The sequence below is a fragment of the Mesocricetus auratus genome, unplaced genomic scaffold (assembly GCF_017639785.1).
Source record: "Mesocricetus auratus isolate SY011 unplaced genomic scaffold, BCM_Maur_2.0 Super-Scaffold_100021, whole genome shotgun sequence".
In the NCBI taxonomy this organism is placed as follows: domain Eukaryota; kingdom Metazoa; phylum Chordata; class Mammalia; order Rodentia; family Cricetidae; genus Mesocricetus; species Mesocricetus auratus.
Genome location: NW_024429202.1, coordinates 29,721,628 through 29,739,070, shown reverse-complemented (window position 1 = coordinate 29,739,070; position 17,443 = coordinate 29,721,628). Strand labels below are relative to the sequence as shown.

General features: G+C 44.8%; 1 protein-coding gene across 3 annotated transcripts in view; it reads left to right on the top strand.

The window, feature by feature from the left end:
- The window catches only part of Mgat4a (alpha-1,3-mannosyl-glycoprotein 4-beta-N-acetylglucosaminyltransferase A), a 106,682-nt gene that overhangs the window by 84,645 nt on the left and 4,594 nt on the right, over positions 1-17,443 (top strand). For all 3 annotated transcript variants that reach the window (XM_040729613.1, XM_040729612.1, XM_040729611.1), the window contains exons 6-13: positions 3,038-3,084; positions 5,149-5,262; positions 6,041-6,116; positions 11,992-12,106; positions 13,583-13,713; positions 14,535-14,642; positions 14,728-14,921; positions 17,282-17,360. In XM_040729613.1, coding sequence (XP_040585547.1) covers positions 3,038-3,084; positions 5,149-5,262; positions 6,041-6,116; positions 11,992-12,106; positions 13,583-13,713; positions 14,535-14,642; positions 14,728-14,921; positions 17,282-17,360 — 864 coding nt within the window. The remainder of the gene's footprint in view (positions 1-3,037; positions 3,085-5,148; positions 5,263-6,040; positions 6,117-11,991; positions 12,107-13,582; positions 13,714-14,534; positions 14,643-14,727; positions 14,922-17,281; positions 17,361-17,443) is intronic.

Sequence of the window (17,443 nt, the reverse complement as noted above, 5' to 3'; positions counted from 1 at the left end):
GCCTGGAACTCTGTAGACTAAGATGGTCTGTAATTCACAGAGAGTCACCTGCCTCCGCCTCCCAAGTCCTGGATTTAAAAGTCATGTGTAAGCCAGAGATCAAAGCCAGGCATTCTCTGTGAACACGCAGTGTTTTTAAAGACACAGAGACCAGGAATCTGTCTGTCTAGTGAGACCCAGGGGTCCCGTTCATCCCTAACCTTGGGATTTCAGGTGTGTGCTGCCGTACTTGTTCCTCTTCCCCATTTGATTTCATCTTTGATCCTTGTGCTTACTGAGCCATCTCCAGCCCGACTTTGCTTTTTTTTTTTTTTTTTTTACGAGACAGGGTTTCCCTGTATTGTTTTGGAGGCTGTCGGTCCAGCCCGGCCTTGAACTCACAGAGATCCGCCTGCCTCTGCATCCCGAGTGCTGCGGTCTTTGCTTTTCATGCCTATTCAAATCCCCAGCTGTCCTGGAATATACACATCCCAGTGTTCAGCTCACAGACTTGACTGATTCCTTTTCTTCTACAACAGTTTCCACACGCTGTTTAAAGTATCTTAGGCACCCTGAGAGATGGCTCAGTGGCTAAGAACACTGGCTGCTCTTGCAGGACCCGAGTTTGAGTCCCAACACCCACGTGATGGTTCACAGCCATCTGTGGTTCCTGTTCTACAGAATCTGATGCAGGCACCAGACATGCACATGGTGCACAGACATGCATGCAGGCAAAATACCCACAGACCTGAAATAAAACAAAATTTAGACAAAATGATGTTCTTACTTACACTGAGCAACTCTCGGTGCCCATCCATGCTCCCCGCCACTGAGGGAGGGGCCAGGAAAAGTCCCATTGGACAGATCTGGCTAGTGTGGCCCAGTGCTTCTAGACTGATCGTAGGTTGAGCTTTCTTCAGAGGCGTTCCACACCACCTCCCAGTCTCCAGTAGATACCAGAAAGGTTCAGTTCTCTTGCATAAAAGGACACCAGTCACGGCTGTTTGCAAATCTTCTGCTAGTACATTAATAAGTAAGGTAAGGATGATGTGTTGTCCGGTGTGGACCCTTTGCTCATACACTGACTTAGAGCTCTCGTAGCAAACCTGCGTTCTCTGCTTCAGGTCAGCCTGCTGGGAGGAGAGGACCGGCTCTTGCATCCTTGGATTTTTTTGTGTTAGACAGGTGTCCACTTTGCCTCATCAAGTATTTATCAGTTGGGTTTCAGGATGTTGCTCAGCCTATTGATGTCTATGTAAACCATGCTCGGCTACAGTCCTAGCCTCAGAAACGCTTTGGTAAAGCCATGTGAGTGATGACTGAAGGAATGGATCCCTGACACTTGATATTACCTGGGGGGAGGGGAGGGGTTTGTTCCTGGTCAGTGCTGTGTCTCTGACCTTCCTTCTTAAGACTGAAGGATGTGGTGTTATGCAGATACTTTATTCTTAAGTCGATAAGCTTAATACAAGTTGAAATTTCAATTAATAGACATTAAAGTTGGACAAAAATGCATATTAGTTTTTAATGTTTTTTATTACTTCCAGTGTTAAGCTGTTTCTTTTTACTTATACACATTAAATGTGTGGCAACTTTCATAACATAGGTCAGATTTTATATGTCATTGATTTGTCTTAATAGTTGACCATATTTAAGTTGTCACCTCATTTAAAATGGGTAGAGAATTGTGCTGGCTAGTTTTATGGTAACTCAACACAAGCTAGAGTCACACTGGAGAGGAGGGAGCCTCAGTTGAGGAAAATGTCTCAAAAGGATCAGGCTGTAGGCAAACCTGTAGGGCATTTTCTTAATTAATGATTGATGGGGAAGGCCCACTCCCTTGCGGGTGGGGTCAGCCCTGGACTGGTGGTCCTGGGTTCTATAAGAAAGCAGGCTGAGCAAACCCTCTGGGTGCAAACCAGTAGGCAGCACCCTTCCATGGCCTCTGCATCAGCTCCTGCCTCCCCTGCCCTGCCCTCCCTCAGTGATGGACAATGATGTGAAAGTGTAAACCAAATAAATCCTTTCTTCCTCAGTTTGGATTTGGTCATGGTGTTTCATCACAGCAACGGTAACCCTCGCTAAGATAAGGATATCGGACTTTCAGGGTTTGTGAGTTTGTTGTTGCTGTTGTTGTTTTTGTTGCTCTGGATCAAACCTAGGGCTTGGTTCATGTAAGGCAAAGGCTCCCCTGAGTTGCATCCTCAGCCTGGGTCTTTAATGGTTTATAATTGAAACATGCCCTTCTAACTGTGGTTACTAGCCTCCTGGTTTGAGTTCTCGGTGTCAATAGAATATAATGCTGCTTTTTACAATATAGGTTTATTGGATACAGTCTTTAAGGTTTCTTCCATCCTGACCCCACCCCCCTTTTTTAGTGAAAGAGAAAATTAAAGCTCAGGGAAGCAACACACAGGCTGTGCGGGTGGGCGGGCCGGCGGGCGGGCAGCTGCGAGGTAAATCTTGAGCCCCGGTTTGGTTTCGTGGTTCTAAGTACTGGCATCTTTGCCTGCAGCAGGCTCCTTCTGCCACTCTGCACATCCACCACTTAGGAGCTTGGATTTCCGGGAGAAATAGGAGTTGCTTCATGCTCAGTTTTTCTAGTAAACTGAACATCAATGACTGAAAATAATAAGACTTACACATTTGCTTACTGTAGTAGATAGTGCCTAAGGCATTTACAGGTGCAGTTTCATAGAACAAGTGTCTAAAAGGTTAAAATGGTGTTTTCGTGTGCGAGTCATCCTTTGCCCCACTGTGGGTTTTGGCACTAACAGTGTGAAATAGGCTCAGCTGTTAAGAGCACTGGCTGCTCCTGAAGACCAGAGTTCAGTTTCCAGCACTTACACCATGGCTTACAAACATCTGTAACACCATTTCCAGGGGATCTGATGCCCTCTTCTGGCATCCAAGGGCAACACACACACACACACACACACACACACACACACACACACGCACACAATACATACATCACGCAGGCCAATACACACATAATGTAAAAATATTTTTTTGTAAAGTGAAATAAAAACTATAATATTTTTTCTCTCTTTCCCAGACAGATCTTGATTATGTTCACAGCGTCATAGCCAACCTGGAGAAAGAGTAAGTCTCTGAAGCACAGAAATGGGACTGTTTTCATCACTATTAGTTTTGGCTTTGTGTTAAAAGAAAACACCTTCCTTTCTAATTCATTTCTCGGTTCATCAGTGTCAACAGCCCCTCACAATCTCGTTGAGTGCCTGTATATAAACCCCTGTGTCTGGTGGGTGACCCTCACAGTCTCATTGAGTGCCTGTATATAAACCCCTGTGTCTGTGGGTGAGTTGGTCAATCCCACCACAGAAAAGATTTGAAGGGCACCTGCACGGACCACTACTTACCAACTAGTCTTTCCTCTTGAAAGAGTAGAGCAAGAGTCACATTTGTACAGAACCATTTGAATCCTTCACCCCCTACTCACCAAGCATGTTTTTCTGTCCTGCCAAGATTGCATCCCAGTTTCCTGTGGACCAGGGACAGACGCAAAGCCTAGGGAGTTTCTGGCATCGGCATGTTTTATATTATTAACTTGCCAGTTTTAAAGTTAGACCTGACAGGTTTCTTCAGTGAATTTTATCTGGTTTTACTCCTTAAGGGCACATTGACAAGAAAAGGCTTAGGAAGTTGGAGAGATGGCCCAACAGTTAAAGGTGCTTGCTCACCTAGCTGATGGCCTGAGTTTCAGTTCTTTTATGTGATTCACTACCCCTGGTCCTCCAGCCCCAGGGAGCTCTGACCTTTGCCCTGTGACCCCATTCCCCACCCACATGCACATGTAATTAAAAATAAATACAACTCTTAAAGACAAGACATAGAAGCAGTAGTTATTTGCCATATTTGCCAATTCCACAGTCAAAATGATTTCTCTGTGTTAATCAAAATACGAAAGATGGAGATTTAAGAAAACATCGTGCATACTTCAGGATCACGTTCTGACGTGTTAAAAATTTGCTCAAGGGCTACAATCTTGGCAGTCTGTCAAGTAGGCTGGTTCCCTTAAAGAAGCAGGGAACAGTGACTGGTTCCCCTTCCCATCAACCTAAGGGGCAATTCTACAGGCTTCCTTGATGTTCAGGGAAACCAAGGCCAGGATGAGTGCAGTTGCATACACTGGGCATTTGCACACATACACTGGGCATTTGCACACATACACTGGGCATTTGCACACAGGCGGGCTTATAACAGCATCCTGTGAAGGTTTGCGAGAGTGAGACAAGGTGAATGCAAAGGAGCCACATTTAGTTAGTGAAGACTGACTCTAGAGGCTCAGGAAGGCTTTCTCAGTCCAGAGACCACGGATCAGGCTGGGTGGTTTTTGATTGTAGGGACTCTGTATAATCGGATGTGTGGCAGGATCCTCGGCACCTGCCCATTTAGTTGTCAGCAGAAGTGTCACTAGTGTGACAATGAAAATGTCTCCAGGTCCCACTCAACGTTCCCAGGAGGGATAAAGTAGCCCTCAGTTAAAAAACCCTGGTTTGGAATGACCTAGGGCCTGCAGCCTGCAGCCTGCAACTGAAGCTTCCTGAATATTGAAGAACTTTGTGTTTAAATTAGAAAAAAATCACATTTACTGATTTGTGTGTAAATGTGTACATATGCTGCAGTATGCATGGGGAGTCAGAGGAACCTTTGTGGTTGTCTCTCCTTCTACTGTGTGGGTCCCAGGGACTGAACCCAGGCCTCCAGGCTTGGGGAGCAAATGGAAGAGCTTTGATTTTTCACAAATAATATATTTTGGGTCAGCAGACAGATTCCTTTGTTTGCTTTTTTCTTCAGTCCCCCACTTTCTGTGGGTCTTTGATTTGCTTAGATTTAAAAATGGATCACATTAAAGATGGCAGTGCCTGCAGTTTGCCTAGGATCTATCTGCTACGTTTCAGTCAGTGTTCCTACTCTGACATTTACTGTCTTTTAAAAGCACAGGAAGAGGAAACTGAAATGTATCAGTAGAGGAATTTGTATTTTCTGGTCAGTGATGACTGCATTTTAGCACACTATATCCGTCTCCTCCTCCTCCGCTGCCCTGCTTAGTCATGCATTTTATGTTAAACGCAGTAAGCTGAGCATTAAGACAAATGAAATCCCACAGAGCTAAAATAATACAGCTAACCTTTCTCTTGGTAGATTTTCCAAGGAAATTAGTTCTGGCCTGCTGGAAGTAATCTCCCCTCCTGAAAGCTATTACCCTGACCTGACAAACCTGAAGGAGACATTTGGAGACTCCAAGGAAAGAATACGGTGAGCAGGAGCTTTCTTGTCAACCCTGGTAACTAGGAAATGCTCAGAAGACGGCAGGCTGCCACGGCGAACTGTCCAGGCCATCTTGTTCAGCACAGGACAGATTCTGAGAGCTATGCTTAGCTGAACTGAGCTTGGGACGACCACTTCTCTTACTCAGCATTCATTAGTGTATGTCTGTTAGCCACTAGGAAGTCACCAAAAAGATTACTAATGTAGATTTAAATGTGTTTAAAAACATTAACACATAGTATGTGTTTGCATTTAATATGCATTATCAATCTCTAGCTGTATCCAATCCACAGCTTTAGACACAGCCTCATGTCCCCTAAAGTAGACTTTGCCAAGCACTAGTTCAAGGAGATATTAAGATATTACTGAAGAAAAGGTTTGTGGACAAGGCAGCCTGGAAAATGCTAGATTGTAGCTCAGAAGTAGGGCCTTAGCCAAGCATGCATGGAGCCATAAGTTCTGTGGCCAGTAATGTGCTCATTGGTAGGTATTTTTGCATCTTTTATGCTGATCTGCCTCTAGAAGAGGATGTGTGTACAGTGATGCCCCGGTTCCCTTCATTGGAGAGCCTTCTGTGCATGGGGTAGCTGGGGGGTTAGTCTCAGGAGTGCATGGCGAGAAAGGCTTCATGGGAGGAAGCCACTCTTTGACCATCTCTTGGATGTGTTGGAGTCTGTCTGTGTGTTTCAGTAGAGAGGAGGCTCATACATGGTCTGAATTTGCTAACTCTGTGACTGATTTCTAACTTACTGAAACTTCATTTCAGATGGAGAACCAAGCAAAACCTGGATTATTGCTTCCTGATGATGTATGCGCAGGAGAAGGGCATCTATTACATTCAGGTAAGAGTCGGGGTTTTTACAGGATATTTTTTGTGCTTGCTTCTTTTGTTTGTTTTAGATAGGGTCTGGAGTTTGCTATGAAGACCAGGTTGGTCTTGGACTCACAGAGTTCCACATACCTCTACCTCCCTGGTCCTGGGATTAAAGGTGTGTGACATCACACCTGGCTGTTCTCACCATTTTGAGGAAGTATTAAAGAGGCATATTTGTGCAGATTTTACTTGGTGCTTTTAATCCTTTCTTCCTCCTCCTTCCTCTTCGTCTCTTCTTCCTTCTCCTTTCCTTTTTCTCCATTCTTTCTTCTTACAAAATACATTTATTAAAATAGAAAAAGAAATATACTTAGCTTATAAAGATTTGAAATGTAAAACTCAGAATAGATTTTGTTTCATATTTATTTTGTAAAGATAACCACATTCTATGAACACATTCTACATATAGCTGAACGAAGTTTGGGTTCAGAGGTCAATGTAGGAACATTCACGTGGGTCTGAAAGATGGGAAGGTAGATTAGAAAGCATTTCTGGCCGGGCGTTGGTGGCGCACGCCTTTAATCCCAGCACTCGGGAGGCAGAGGCAGGCGGATCTCTGTGAGTTCGAGACCAGCCTGGACTACCAAGCAAGTTCCAGGACAGCCTCCAAAGCCACAGAGAAACCCTGTCTCGTAAAAACCAAAAAAAAAAAAAAAAAAAAAAAAAAGCATCTCTGTTCCGTTCTGGAAGTTTCTTGTATGTGTAAGTGTGTGTACATGCTGTGCATGTGTGTGTGGGTGCATGTGTGTGCTTACTTACTTGTAGGGGCCAGAGGTCCCCTCCTCAATTAATCTTTACTGTTCTTTGAGGCAGAGTCTCTCACTGAACCTGGAACTTCTCAGTTCAGCTAGACTGGCTGGCTAGCAAGCCCCGTAGTTCCTCCTGGCTGCCTGCTCAGTGCTGGGATTTCAGGCAGGCACTGCCAGGACTTGCTTTTTTGACATGGGTGTTGGGGCTTGAACCCAGGGAGTTGTGTTTGCACAGCAAGCTGGCCTCAGACTTGGGGTTTTCCTGCTTCTGCCATTGAGAGCTGGGTTGACAAGTATGCAGCTCCTTGTTTTCTTTGATAGTCCACCTGGGGTAAGCCTTTCACTTCCTTAAGTTATTCCTAAGTGGTTTCAGCAGTCTACCGAATGAGGTTAAAATACAGTTGGGTTGGGGGCATTGGCTATTGTTAGTGGGCAGAAATGATGAGGTGTTGATATTTTTATCCTGCAACTTTGCTGAAATAATTCATTATTTATAGTACGTTTTTGCGGAATTTGTATCCTGTCAGAGGGAAACTTCAGGACGTGGGGGTTGGCAGTGGCATCTTGGATGTGTGACACCAGCATCATGTTTTACAAAATTTACCTGAGCGCAGTGGCACAGACTTATCATCTCAGCATTAGGAGGCAAGAGGGTTTCTAATCTAAGGCCAGCCTGGACTATAGTAAGCTCCAGGGGAACCTGGGCTCAGTGGTGAAGCCGTGTCTCAAGAGGGAGTACATGTACGCAGTTTTGTGGGTGTCAAAAGGAGCAGCGTGGTGTGAAGGAACAAACACAGACATGCAGTTTCCTTTCCTCCGGCTTTGGATGCTTTTAACTCTTGGATGTCTGGTGGCTCAATCCAGGATTTCCAGTGTTTCGCTGACAACTGGTGGGAATCCCTGCCTGTTTGTGATCCCGGAGGGAAAGCTTTTGATTTTCATCTCAGGAATGCTGGCCTCACAGACTGTGTTTGAAGGAATTCTCTGTGTGTCAGTTTCTAGTGTGAGTCTGAGAAAAATCAGTCACATCTTTGATGGTTACCCAGAATTCTTCTGTGAAGTTCTCTGGTCCTGGGCTTTCTGCTTTGCTTTGCAAGGAAGTTAAGGAAGGAATTGTTGGTGTCATCATCTTAGACAGCGTCTTATGTAACCCAGGCTGACCCCAAGCTTAGCATTATAGCCAAGGATGATGTGGTGCCTGAATCCCTCTGCCTGCACACCCCGTGTTGGCGTTATACTGCCACACTGCTTCAGGCAGTGGTGGTGATCAAACCCAGAGTTCATGCCTGCCAGACAGCCATGCTACCAACTGAATGCCTTCCCAGCCCTTCAAGGTTTTCACTTTGTTTGTTTTCAGCTTTGATTCCCTTGCTTTTTATAGTCATGCTCCGGTGTATTTTTCTGCAGTTCTGTCTCAGTGAGTTACATCTTTCTAGGGACGGGGACGTATTATTTCTTCTAGCTAACCCAGTTCATTAGCACACACCTAACTTTGTAGTAGCCTCTTACAACATATAGTCCTTGCACTTCTGTGACACCAGTTTTAATGTCCTCCCTTGTCTAATTTTGAGTCCTCTCTTTTTCCTGTGCTACTTAACTAAAGTTTTATCAGTTTTGCTGGTCATTGCAGAAACATCCCTGCTTCCTTTGGTTACTGCTGACTTTTTGTATAGTCATGTGAATTTCCCTTTTGATTTCCTTTGTGCTGTCATTGTAGTTACTCAAAACACCCTACGGTTACAGCAGTCTGTCTAAAACCAATCACTTAATTTCAAGCCATGTGAATTACTGTCTTTGCATCTGTTCCCTCTCACTGCTTTGCTATTGATGACACAAATTGACTCTTTATAAGATTATATGCCTCACATTCCAGGCTGGCCTTGAACTTGCTATATAGCTGAGGCCAGAAGAGGGCGATGGGCCCCTGGAACTGGAGACACCATGTTGGTTCTGGGAACTGATCCTGGTTCCTCTGGAAGAGTGGCAAGTGTGTTAAACCACAGATCTGTCTCTGTAGCCGCCGGAGACCCCTTTAAAAAAAAGCATTTTTTATCCGTTCTTTGAGTTTTATGCAGTGTATTTCGCACTTTCTCACCGCTCCTACCTTCCATAACCTCCTTCTCCTCCCGCCCACCTCTGAGCCTTCTCCTTTTTAAGCTCCTGAGTCTCTTTGTGCTGCCCAGCCAGTCATGGGTGGGGCCTGCCCTGGTGTGTGGTTCACCCACCAGCATCATGTCATTAAAGGAAGCGACTCTCCCTCTCTCAGCAGCTAGAGAATGCCGGTAGCTCCTTAGCTAGTGGTGACGTGACAGGGTGTGTTTCATGCCCACCTTGTCACTTTATGCAGGCTTTTGTCTGGGGGGCACTTACACAGGTCTTGCACTGCTCTTTGGGTCCTCTTTTTCTGGTCTTGTGGGTGTAACCCAGGTAAGATTTTCCAGTTTCTATTTTGTTGTGCACAACCCCAACTCTTGGGGTATGTGTGTGTGTGGGGGGGGGATACTGAACATCTGTGTTGTCCCCTGGGTGCCCCCTAGTGCTTACATGTGGTACTGCAGCCTCGGTCTTCGTTCTTTCCTCTGTTGGGTATCTGCTGTTCCTGGCCACACTTTGATTGAGACAAGGCAGAAAAGACACTATTAGGATGCATGCCAGAAAGTCAGGGGCTCCAGAGGGAGAGAAGTCAGGAGTTGGGGAACCATGCACGCGGATGGACTCTAGCTGTTGAATGCTCTGATTTTGAAGCCATGTTTCTGTGGGTGAAGGAGGGTCTGCAGTCTGCCATCCCATTCTCTTGCTGATGTCTAAAATCCCTAACAAGGGATCACACACACACATTGCCTCATTACTAGTTTTGTTATCACAGCATCATATCAAAAGCCTTAAATGCCAGTAAATGGAAATTGGCGTGGTCTTTAGTCATTTTTTTCAGAATATTATTTTATCGTTACCTTATTGCAGATGATTTAGACTGGGTCTAAATTTTCATGTCTCCAAAGGTTAATGAGTTTTTCTAAAAGTGGTATATTTCCCCAAAGCTTGTTCCTCAGGAAATAGAGTTGCTTTATACTCTGGTCTTTATAGTTGGGCAGCACGAGACTCCTATCAAGGAGCTCCTAGTCATCTTTCTACAGAGTATTAGCAGGGAAAACACACTAGCTTCAGAAGCCGTCAGATTATGCTGGCTTGAAATGTTTGTAAAGCAAAAGGGATCACCTAGGGAAATCCAAGCGAAGCAGAGCTGAAGACAGGGACTCAAAGGACTTAATCGCACACTTTCCTAGGGCGGTGGCTTCATGGTTGCAAACGGGCTTTTCATATCCACGGCTTCTAAAGGATGTTTGTGTGTGGGAGGCAGCCCAGTGGGAGAGTGTTGGCCATTGTGCATGCCACCCTGGGTTCAGGTCCCAGCACTGGAAACATACAAGGCACTTAAAAGAAAAGGTAGAACCAGTTCAATTGCATCAAGGCCTTATGCTTAAAGAGAAAATACCAACCACTCCAGGGTTACACCTGTGGCTTGGGATGAAGTTTAGAGTGGCAATGTTATTCCGTTTTGTAAAAGGCGGTGCTGCCCAATATCAAGTTATGCCAGGGTTCTCATCATAGATGACCCAGAGCTTTAATGCCATTCAGTCATTTCCCTCGCTCAGTATGACATTTAACCGTCCTACTTCACTCAAGCACCATATTGTTGTGACCATTTCCTGTCCCAGTGTTCCCAAAGTTCTTTGCGTATCTAAACAATGGTGTAGGCAAGCATGGGGGAGTTTAGTGACCTGGATCCATATTTGGTGTGGGCTGTACATGCACTCCTCTCCTAATACTAACGCGCTGGGCAGCCGGAAGCACTTGTCTGCACATGCTAGCACGCAAACGCCTTTCTTATCACTGCACCCAGAAACCTGCTAGCAACCCAGGACCCCAACCGGCTCTGAGCTCTATACACACCCACTAGGAACAATGCAGTAAGTTTCTCTCCTCTTCAACAGATTCTATTCATTCATATTCCAAATGGAGAGGCCAGTCTGGCTTGGACTGTTTTGGGGTGCATATGCAGTAAGGAGAAACTGTGTCCCTATGTGAACGTGTAGGGAGAATCCCCTATTTACCATCTTATGTCTATGCATAATTAGGCATGCACATGATTAAAATCAGACACATTCTGGGACAGGATGTGCACAGTAGAGAGATGACATTATGCCTTAATCTGTCAATCAAAACAGGGAACTACCCTTGCTACTCCCCTTTAACAGTCAGATTTCTCCTTCTCTTGAATCTCCTAAAGGCAGCCCCACACTGTGCCTGGAGCCCTTGTGGCCTGGCTCTGTTCTCGACAATGTGTTTCTGATTTACAATGTGTTTCTGATTTGTACTATCACTTTGCTTTGAATAAAGCTTGATACTTTGAAAAAAAAGAGGGGGGCTGCTTGCAAGTGACTTGGAGTAGAAGATGGTCTTCTGGAACACTGCCAGGCGCTTCTGGTACCACCTTATCCTGTGTCACACCCCACATGGTGGCTCTTAACTACCTGTTACTCCAGCTCTAGGGCATCCAGTGCCCCTTCTCACTTCCACAGGCTCCTGCACACGCGATGTCCTTAACCTAGGTCAGAGACATGCATGTATGTACACATAAAAATAATAAGTCCTTTAAAAACTGTAAAGAGGCTTTTTAGTACTAAAGCCCTTGCCTAGCTTGAGCTGGGCCCTGAGGGAGACAGAGAGAGAGAGAGAGAGAGAGAGAGAGAGAGAGAGAGAGAGAGAGAGAGAGAGAGAGAGTTGTACCTAGGCGTCTGTCAGACAGAATGCAGGTGTCAGATGGGTGCTTGCCCAGCTTTCCCCTCGAGCCTCTCACTAGCCAGACAGAAGGTAGGTGAGGGAAGGTGCTGGCTCCTCTTTGACCTCTGACCTAGGTAGTTGATGATAATCTTTTGCTTTCACAACAACGCCCATGTTTATATTTTAATTGGGTTTAGCCATAGTTTTCCTGATACTTGTGAGAATATGTTTGGGTTTACTGTAATAATACCTATTTACCCCTTTCCTTCTCTTTTTGCCTTATTTAAACATGATTGTTCAATTTTTTTCTAGCTTGAAGATGATATTATTGTCAAACAAAACTACTTTAATACCATAAAAAATTTTGCACTTCAACTCTCTTCTGAAGAATGGATGATCCTAGAGTTTTCCCAGCTTGGATTCATTGGTAAGAAAAATGTTCGGTTTATCTACTTTATAAAACAGTGGTGCACACCTTTAGTCCCAGCACTGGGGAGGCAGGAGCAGGCAGATCTGTATGAGTTCAAGGCCAGCCTAATCTGCTGAGCGAGTGCCAGGATAGGCTCCAAAGCTTCAGAGAAATCCTGTCTCAAAAAACCATAAAAAAAAGCTGATCTCAAAATCTTAAACCGAACCAAAAGAGTTACCCCCCCCCCCAGAGAAATTGATTTGGTGTTGAGAAAATTAAATTTAAGGAAATCTCCTGATGCAAGCTGATGCACATGACCTCACGTAGCCTCTGTGACTTCCAAGGTGTAGCATGTCCTCTGGAAAGCTGCACAGTGGCCGCCATGGTGCTACTGGGAGCTGAGTTCCTCTGAGACACTGCCATTTCCTTTGTGCTTACAAGACTGGGGTTCACCCCAAAGCATGGCACTGATGGGTTATTGGGGGGCTGCAGCGTGCAGCTCTTGTAGGTGATTACGTTTTGTTCACTCATTTCTTTCATGAACTATTTGGGGTACTTATCTTAAAGCCTTTGAGGGAGTGGCATTCCTAAAATAGCCAAGGAAAAAAGAACATGTTTGAAGCCAAATGTGTGAAGGAAATTTACAGGGTTTAAAAATAACCTCAAGCCAGGTGTGATGGTGCACATCTGGAACGCTTGCGATTCCTGCATCTGAGAGGCTGACACAGGAGGGTCTCAAATCTAAAGCCAGGCTGGGCAGCATGCTTAAATCTGATGGAAGAATGTGAGGGCTGGGGTGCAGCTTAGTGGTGGACCTCCAGCCTAGTGTGAGTGAGGGAGGCCTTGGGTTCAAGCCAACCCCCAACAGTAAAGGCTCGGTCTGACCTTGTTGTCATTAACTCAAAACTTGTTTTAAGACTCAGAAAACAAAATTATCAAAGTTTCAGTGACAACAAAATTAGTAATCCTTTCCCTCCCGGCCCTCCTCCTGCTCCTTCGCCTCTTCTGCCTCCTTCATCTTTTTATATTATTGGTTTAGATCCCTCCCTCCCTCCCCTCCCCTCCCCTGCAATCCTCCCTCCCCTCCTACCCTTCCTCCCTGTCCCCCCCCCCCCGACTAAATTTAGGCCCGCACACATATTGCTAGGTAAGTGCTCTGTCGATGAGTTGTATTCCTAGCCCTGCATACTTTTTAAAAATATGAATGTCTCAAATTCCTTTATTTATGGGAACAGTCTTACTAAGATAGGGGAAAAAGTCTGACTTGATCTCTGAATGCTTTAAGCAACACTGTGCGTTGCATTGTAGCTAACATTAGGAGTTGGCTACTTCTGTTTATCTCAGGTGACAAGTCCACAGAATGTTTAGCTAAAGTGATGCTGTTTTTGATAATGGTAGTAAAACCTCAATATATTTAGCGCGTAGAAGTCCCTTCTGCAGGCATCTCGAGGACTGGCCCTTTGTGACAGATGTTGACTGGGAATGTCTTTTCAGGAAAGATGTTTCAAGCGCCAGACCTTACTCTGATTGTGGAGTTCATCTTTATGTTTTATAAGGAGAAACCCATTGACTGGCTCTTGGACCACATTCTCTGGGTGAAAGTCTGCAACCCTGAAAAAGATGCTGTAAGTTAACTCTCCATGTGGTCCAGGGGACACTCTTTCTTTGCTTTTTTGAGACAGGGTCTCACTATGTAGCCCCAGGCTGGCCTAGATCTGAAGATCTTCCTGCCTCAGTGGCCTGTGTGCCTGGATTACAGGCATGTGCCAGGTACCTGGCCTGGAAGTTTTTCTGTTTCCCTTATGAAAGTAACTTTGAGTGAAGTAGATCTTGGTAACAAGTTAAATAAGGCTACAGCAGGGAAACTGTTTACTCTTCACATGTTTGACTTCATTCTGAAGTCAGTTCTAAGTTCCAATGTTAGAAAGTTAGGTGTGTGTGTGTGTGTTTGTGTGTGTGTGTGTGTGTGTGTGTGTGTGTGTGTGCGTGCTCCTTTGCTTGTGTATGAGTGTGAGAGTGTGTGTGTATGGTAACTGTGTATGTATGTGTGTGTGTGGTGCAGTGCTTTAAACAGTTCAGTCATGTGTGTGCATATATAATACATTGTTTTGTTAATAGAAAAATCCCTTAACCACCCTTTTTCTAAGTGTTGGCTCCCTCATGTATGGCTAAGAAACATTGGTGGGGTCTTGAGGATTTGTTATCCTGTTACTACTGGCTGTATATAGACAGCAGATCTAGCTTGTGGAAGGCGTGTTGTTTTCTTCCTGTTGTTCCAGTTGCCCGCCCCCACTCCCTTCAAATTCTTATGGGATATAGTAGCAGACCCCAGTACACTCGAAAGTATTAAATAGCAGTGATACCATATGCCAACCCACAGAACTCTTTAGGGCCTGAGTTGCACTTTTTTATTGAATAATAAAATCCGATTCTTTTAAATGTCTAGAAACATTGTGACAGACAGAAGGCAAATCTACGAATCCGCTTCCGACCATCCCTCTTCCAGCACGTGGGTCTGCATTCGTCACTGTCGGGGAAAATTCAGAAACTCACGGTTGGTGATTTAACATAGCGTTTGGTAGCTGTACCGGTTGCTGTTTGTGTGTAGATGTTACATAATGACACACACGTCTTCCTAGGATAAAGATTACATGAAACCATTGCTTCTCAAGATCCACGTGAATCCACCCGCAGAGGTCTCCACCTCCCTGAAGGTTTACCAAGGACACACACTGGAGAAGACCTACATGGGCGAGGACTTCTTCTGGGCCATCACCCCCACAGCGGGAGACTACATCTTGTTTAAATTCGACAAGCCAGTCAATGTAGAGAGGTCAGTGACAGTGGCATTCCACTTCGTCTGAGTGCTTATGACCTACCTCATCTATGGGCTGGTGCATAGTAGGTTGACAGGGTGCTAAGTCGTAAAAGTTTTGGTTTCAAATTAATTTCATATAGCTGAGTATGAAACAGTGCTCATGTTTTCAGGCATGCCATCAATATTTTAATGTTCTGGATAAATTGTTTTTAAGATGTTACATTTATGTGTGTGTGGAGATCAGAGGACAACACGTGGGATTGGGTGTCTCCTTCCACCTTGTGGGTGACAGGGACTAAACTTGGGCCTCAGGCTTGGTAGATAAAGTGTCTTTTATCTGCTGAGCTGTCTTGCTGGTCTTATGGTTGTAGATTGTCATTTCTGGACTTAGATTTAATCTGTAACTTTGTTACTCTTATTTAGACCTATTTCCATAATAATTTTCGAGTCTTTAAGTTAGCTTTGTCTCCAAACACAGGGAGAGCAAGTTACTAGCCCCGTTGAAATGGTGGATGTTCCTAGCCAGTAGTTTTGCCGATGCAGATAATTTTTAGCATGCCCACGGGACTTTGCAACCCCGTTAGGTTCTGTGGGACTCGCATGATTTAGGACTATCTTCTTCTGTTTGTTGACTTAATATTCATGGCCCCTTCAATTCTCCCCACTTTTACTAGAATGTCAGTGGCACACTTACTGTAATGGAGTTTGCACCCAGTAGTGTATGCAGGCGTGTCCACTGACTTGTATCTGTTCTTGTATCCTGCTACCGTATCAGCACAGACCCCATGAGGAATTTTGGTGTGACCTATTGTTATTTTTATTTGTGTGTTGAGGTGGGTGCACTATCAACCTCAGCTATTTTCTTGCTCAATCTCCACCTGGTTTTTTTTTGTTTGTTTGTTTTGTTTTGTTTTGTTTTTTGTTTTTTTGAGGCAGGGTCTCTTCTCACTTTTTCCTAGAACTCACTGATTTGATGAGGCTGGCTTTTTTTTAACATGGGCTCTGGGGATCGAACTCAGGTCCCTATGCTTGCATGACAAGGATTTTTACCCACTGAGCCATCTTGGAAGCCCGTCTTCTTCTTCTCCATGGCTCCCTTCACTTGGGCATCCTTAGCTGAGACAGAGAATGAACAGCCGTCATGTAAACCAGCATTGCTAGGTAATGATACATTTTTAGCGTATTTCTCTATGAACCAGTGCATTTACCTCAAGTCCCAGTATTGTTGGGAGACCAGATGTTCAAAGTTAGAATGGGCAACAGCAAGATCTTGTCCCCAGAATAACAGCAGGGGTTGGACAGGCGCCTCAGTGGGTAAGAGTGTGTACTATTCTTTTAGAGAACTCAATAATTCTTAGTACCCATATCGTGTGGCTCACAATGTCCTCAATTCTAGCTCCAGGGGAGCCAATGACCTTTGACCTTTGTGAGTTCTGCACTCCTGTGCACATACTCTCTCTCTTAAAATAAAACATAAAATTAAAAATGAAAACAGTATTTTTCATCTGAAAATGCTAGGAAAATCTCTTCTGCATAGTTTAAAAAAAATCAAATTCCTGTCACAGGAGATGTTTGCCCACAAATACTACACTTGAAGCAAGTTGTCACCTGTACCCATTCCCTGGCTGAGGATTTTCCAAGTGCAGGATGCCTTTTGTCAGTTCTTATACATTTAGAATAGTCATGAGTGGTGCATGGACATAGCATGCACTAGCAGAAACTCATGCTGCAAGTTAATTGGGCTTGGTAAAGGTGGACTCAAGGAATCTAGGGAGCCAGGATGCAAACTAAGGTCTTCTCTGACTCCTAAATCTAAGCTTTTAGATTTTCCTCCCCCGCTGAAACAGGGTTTCTGTTAGCTTTCTCTGTAGACCAGGCTGGTCTTGAACTCACAGAGATCTGCCTTCTCTGCCTCTCGAGTGCTGGGGTTAAAGGCGTGCGCCAACAATGCCCAGTGAGCCCAGTGCTTTGTACATGTTAGGTGAGTGTTCTGTCACTGTGCCAAACTCATAACCCTAACCCGAGGCTTTGAACATGCCATGACCCCTGACTGTCATCCCGAAAACTCTGTGACACAAGGTGCTGTGCTTGTGATTGTTGTAGGTGTGGAAAATGTTGCAAACAGGTCAGAGTGGGCACTTTTTTGTTACTGAATGTTAAGCAACAAACATGGGGGCTTCCAGCAGGGGTAACACACAGCCTGTAGCTGCGCCCTTCAGTCTTAAAGTTTCCTGCAGCGTATTTGAGTCAGCTGGCTGGTTGCAGGTTTTGGTGTGGTTATACCTTCTAAGAGCTCACTCTGGGGTGTGATGTGTTCTTGGATCTTGTACACTCTAGTCTAACGTGTATTTTCATTCTTTGGTATGTATTTTCAGTTATTTGTTCCATAGTGGCAATCAAGAACACCCAGGAGACATCCTGCTGAACACAACTGTGGAGGTTCTGCCTCTTAAGGTATTGGCTGCTGCTACTCCTGATGTTCTAGTTTCATTTCTGTTACTGTGATAAAATGCCCTGGCAGAAAGCAATTTATGGGG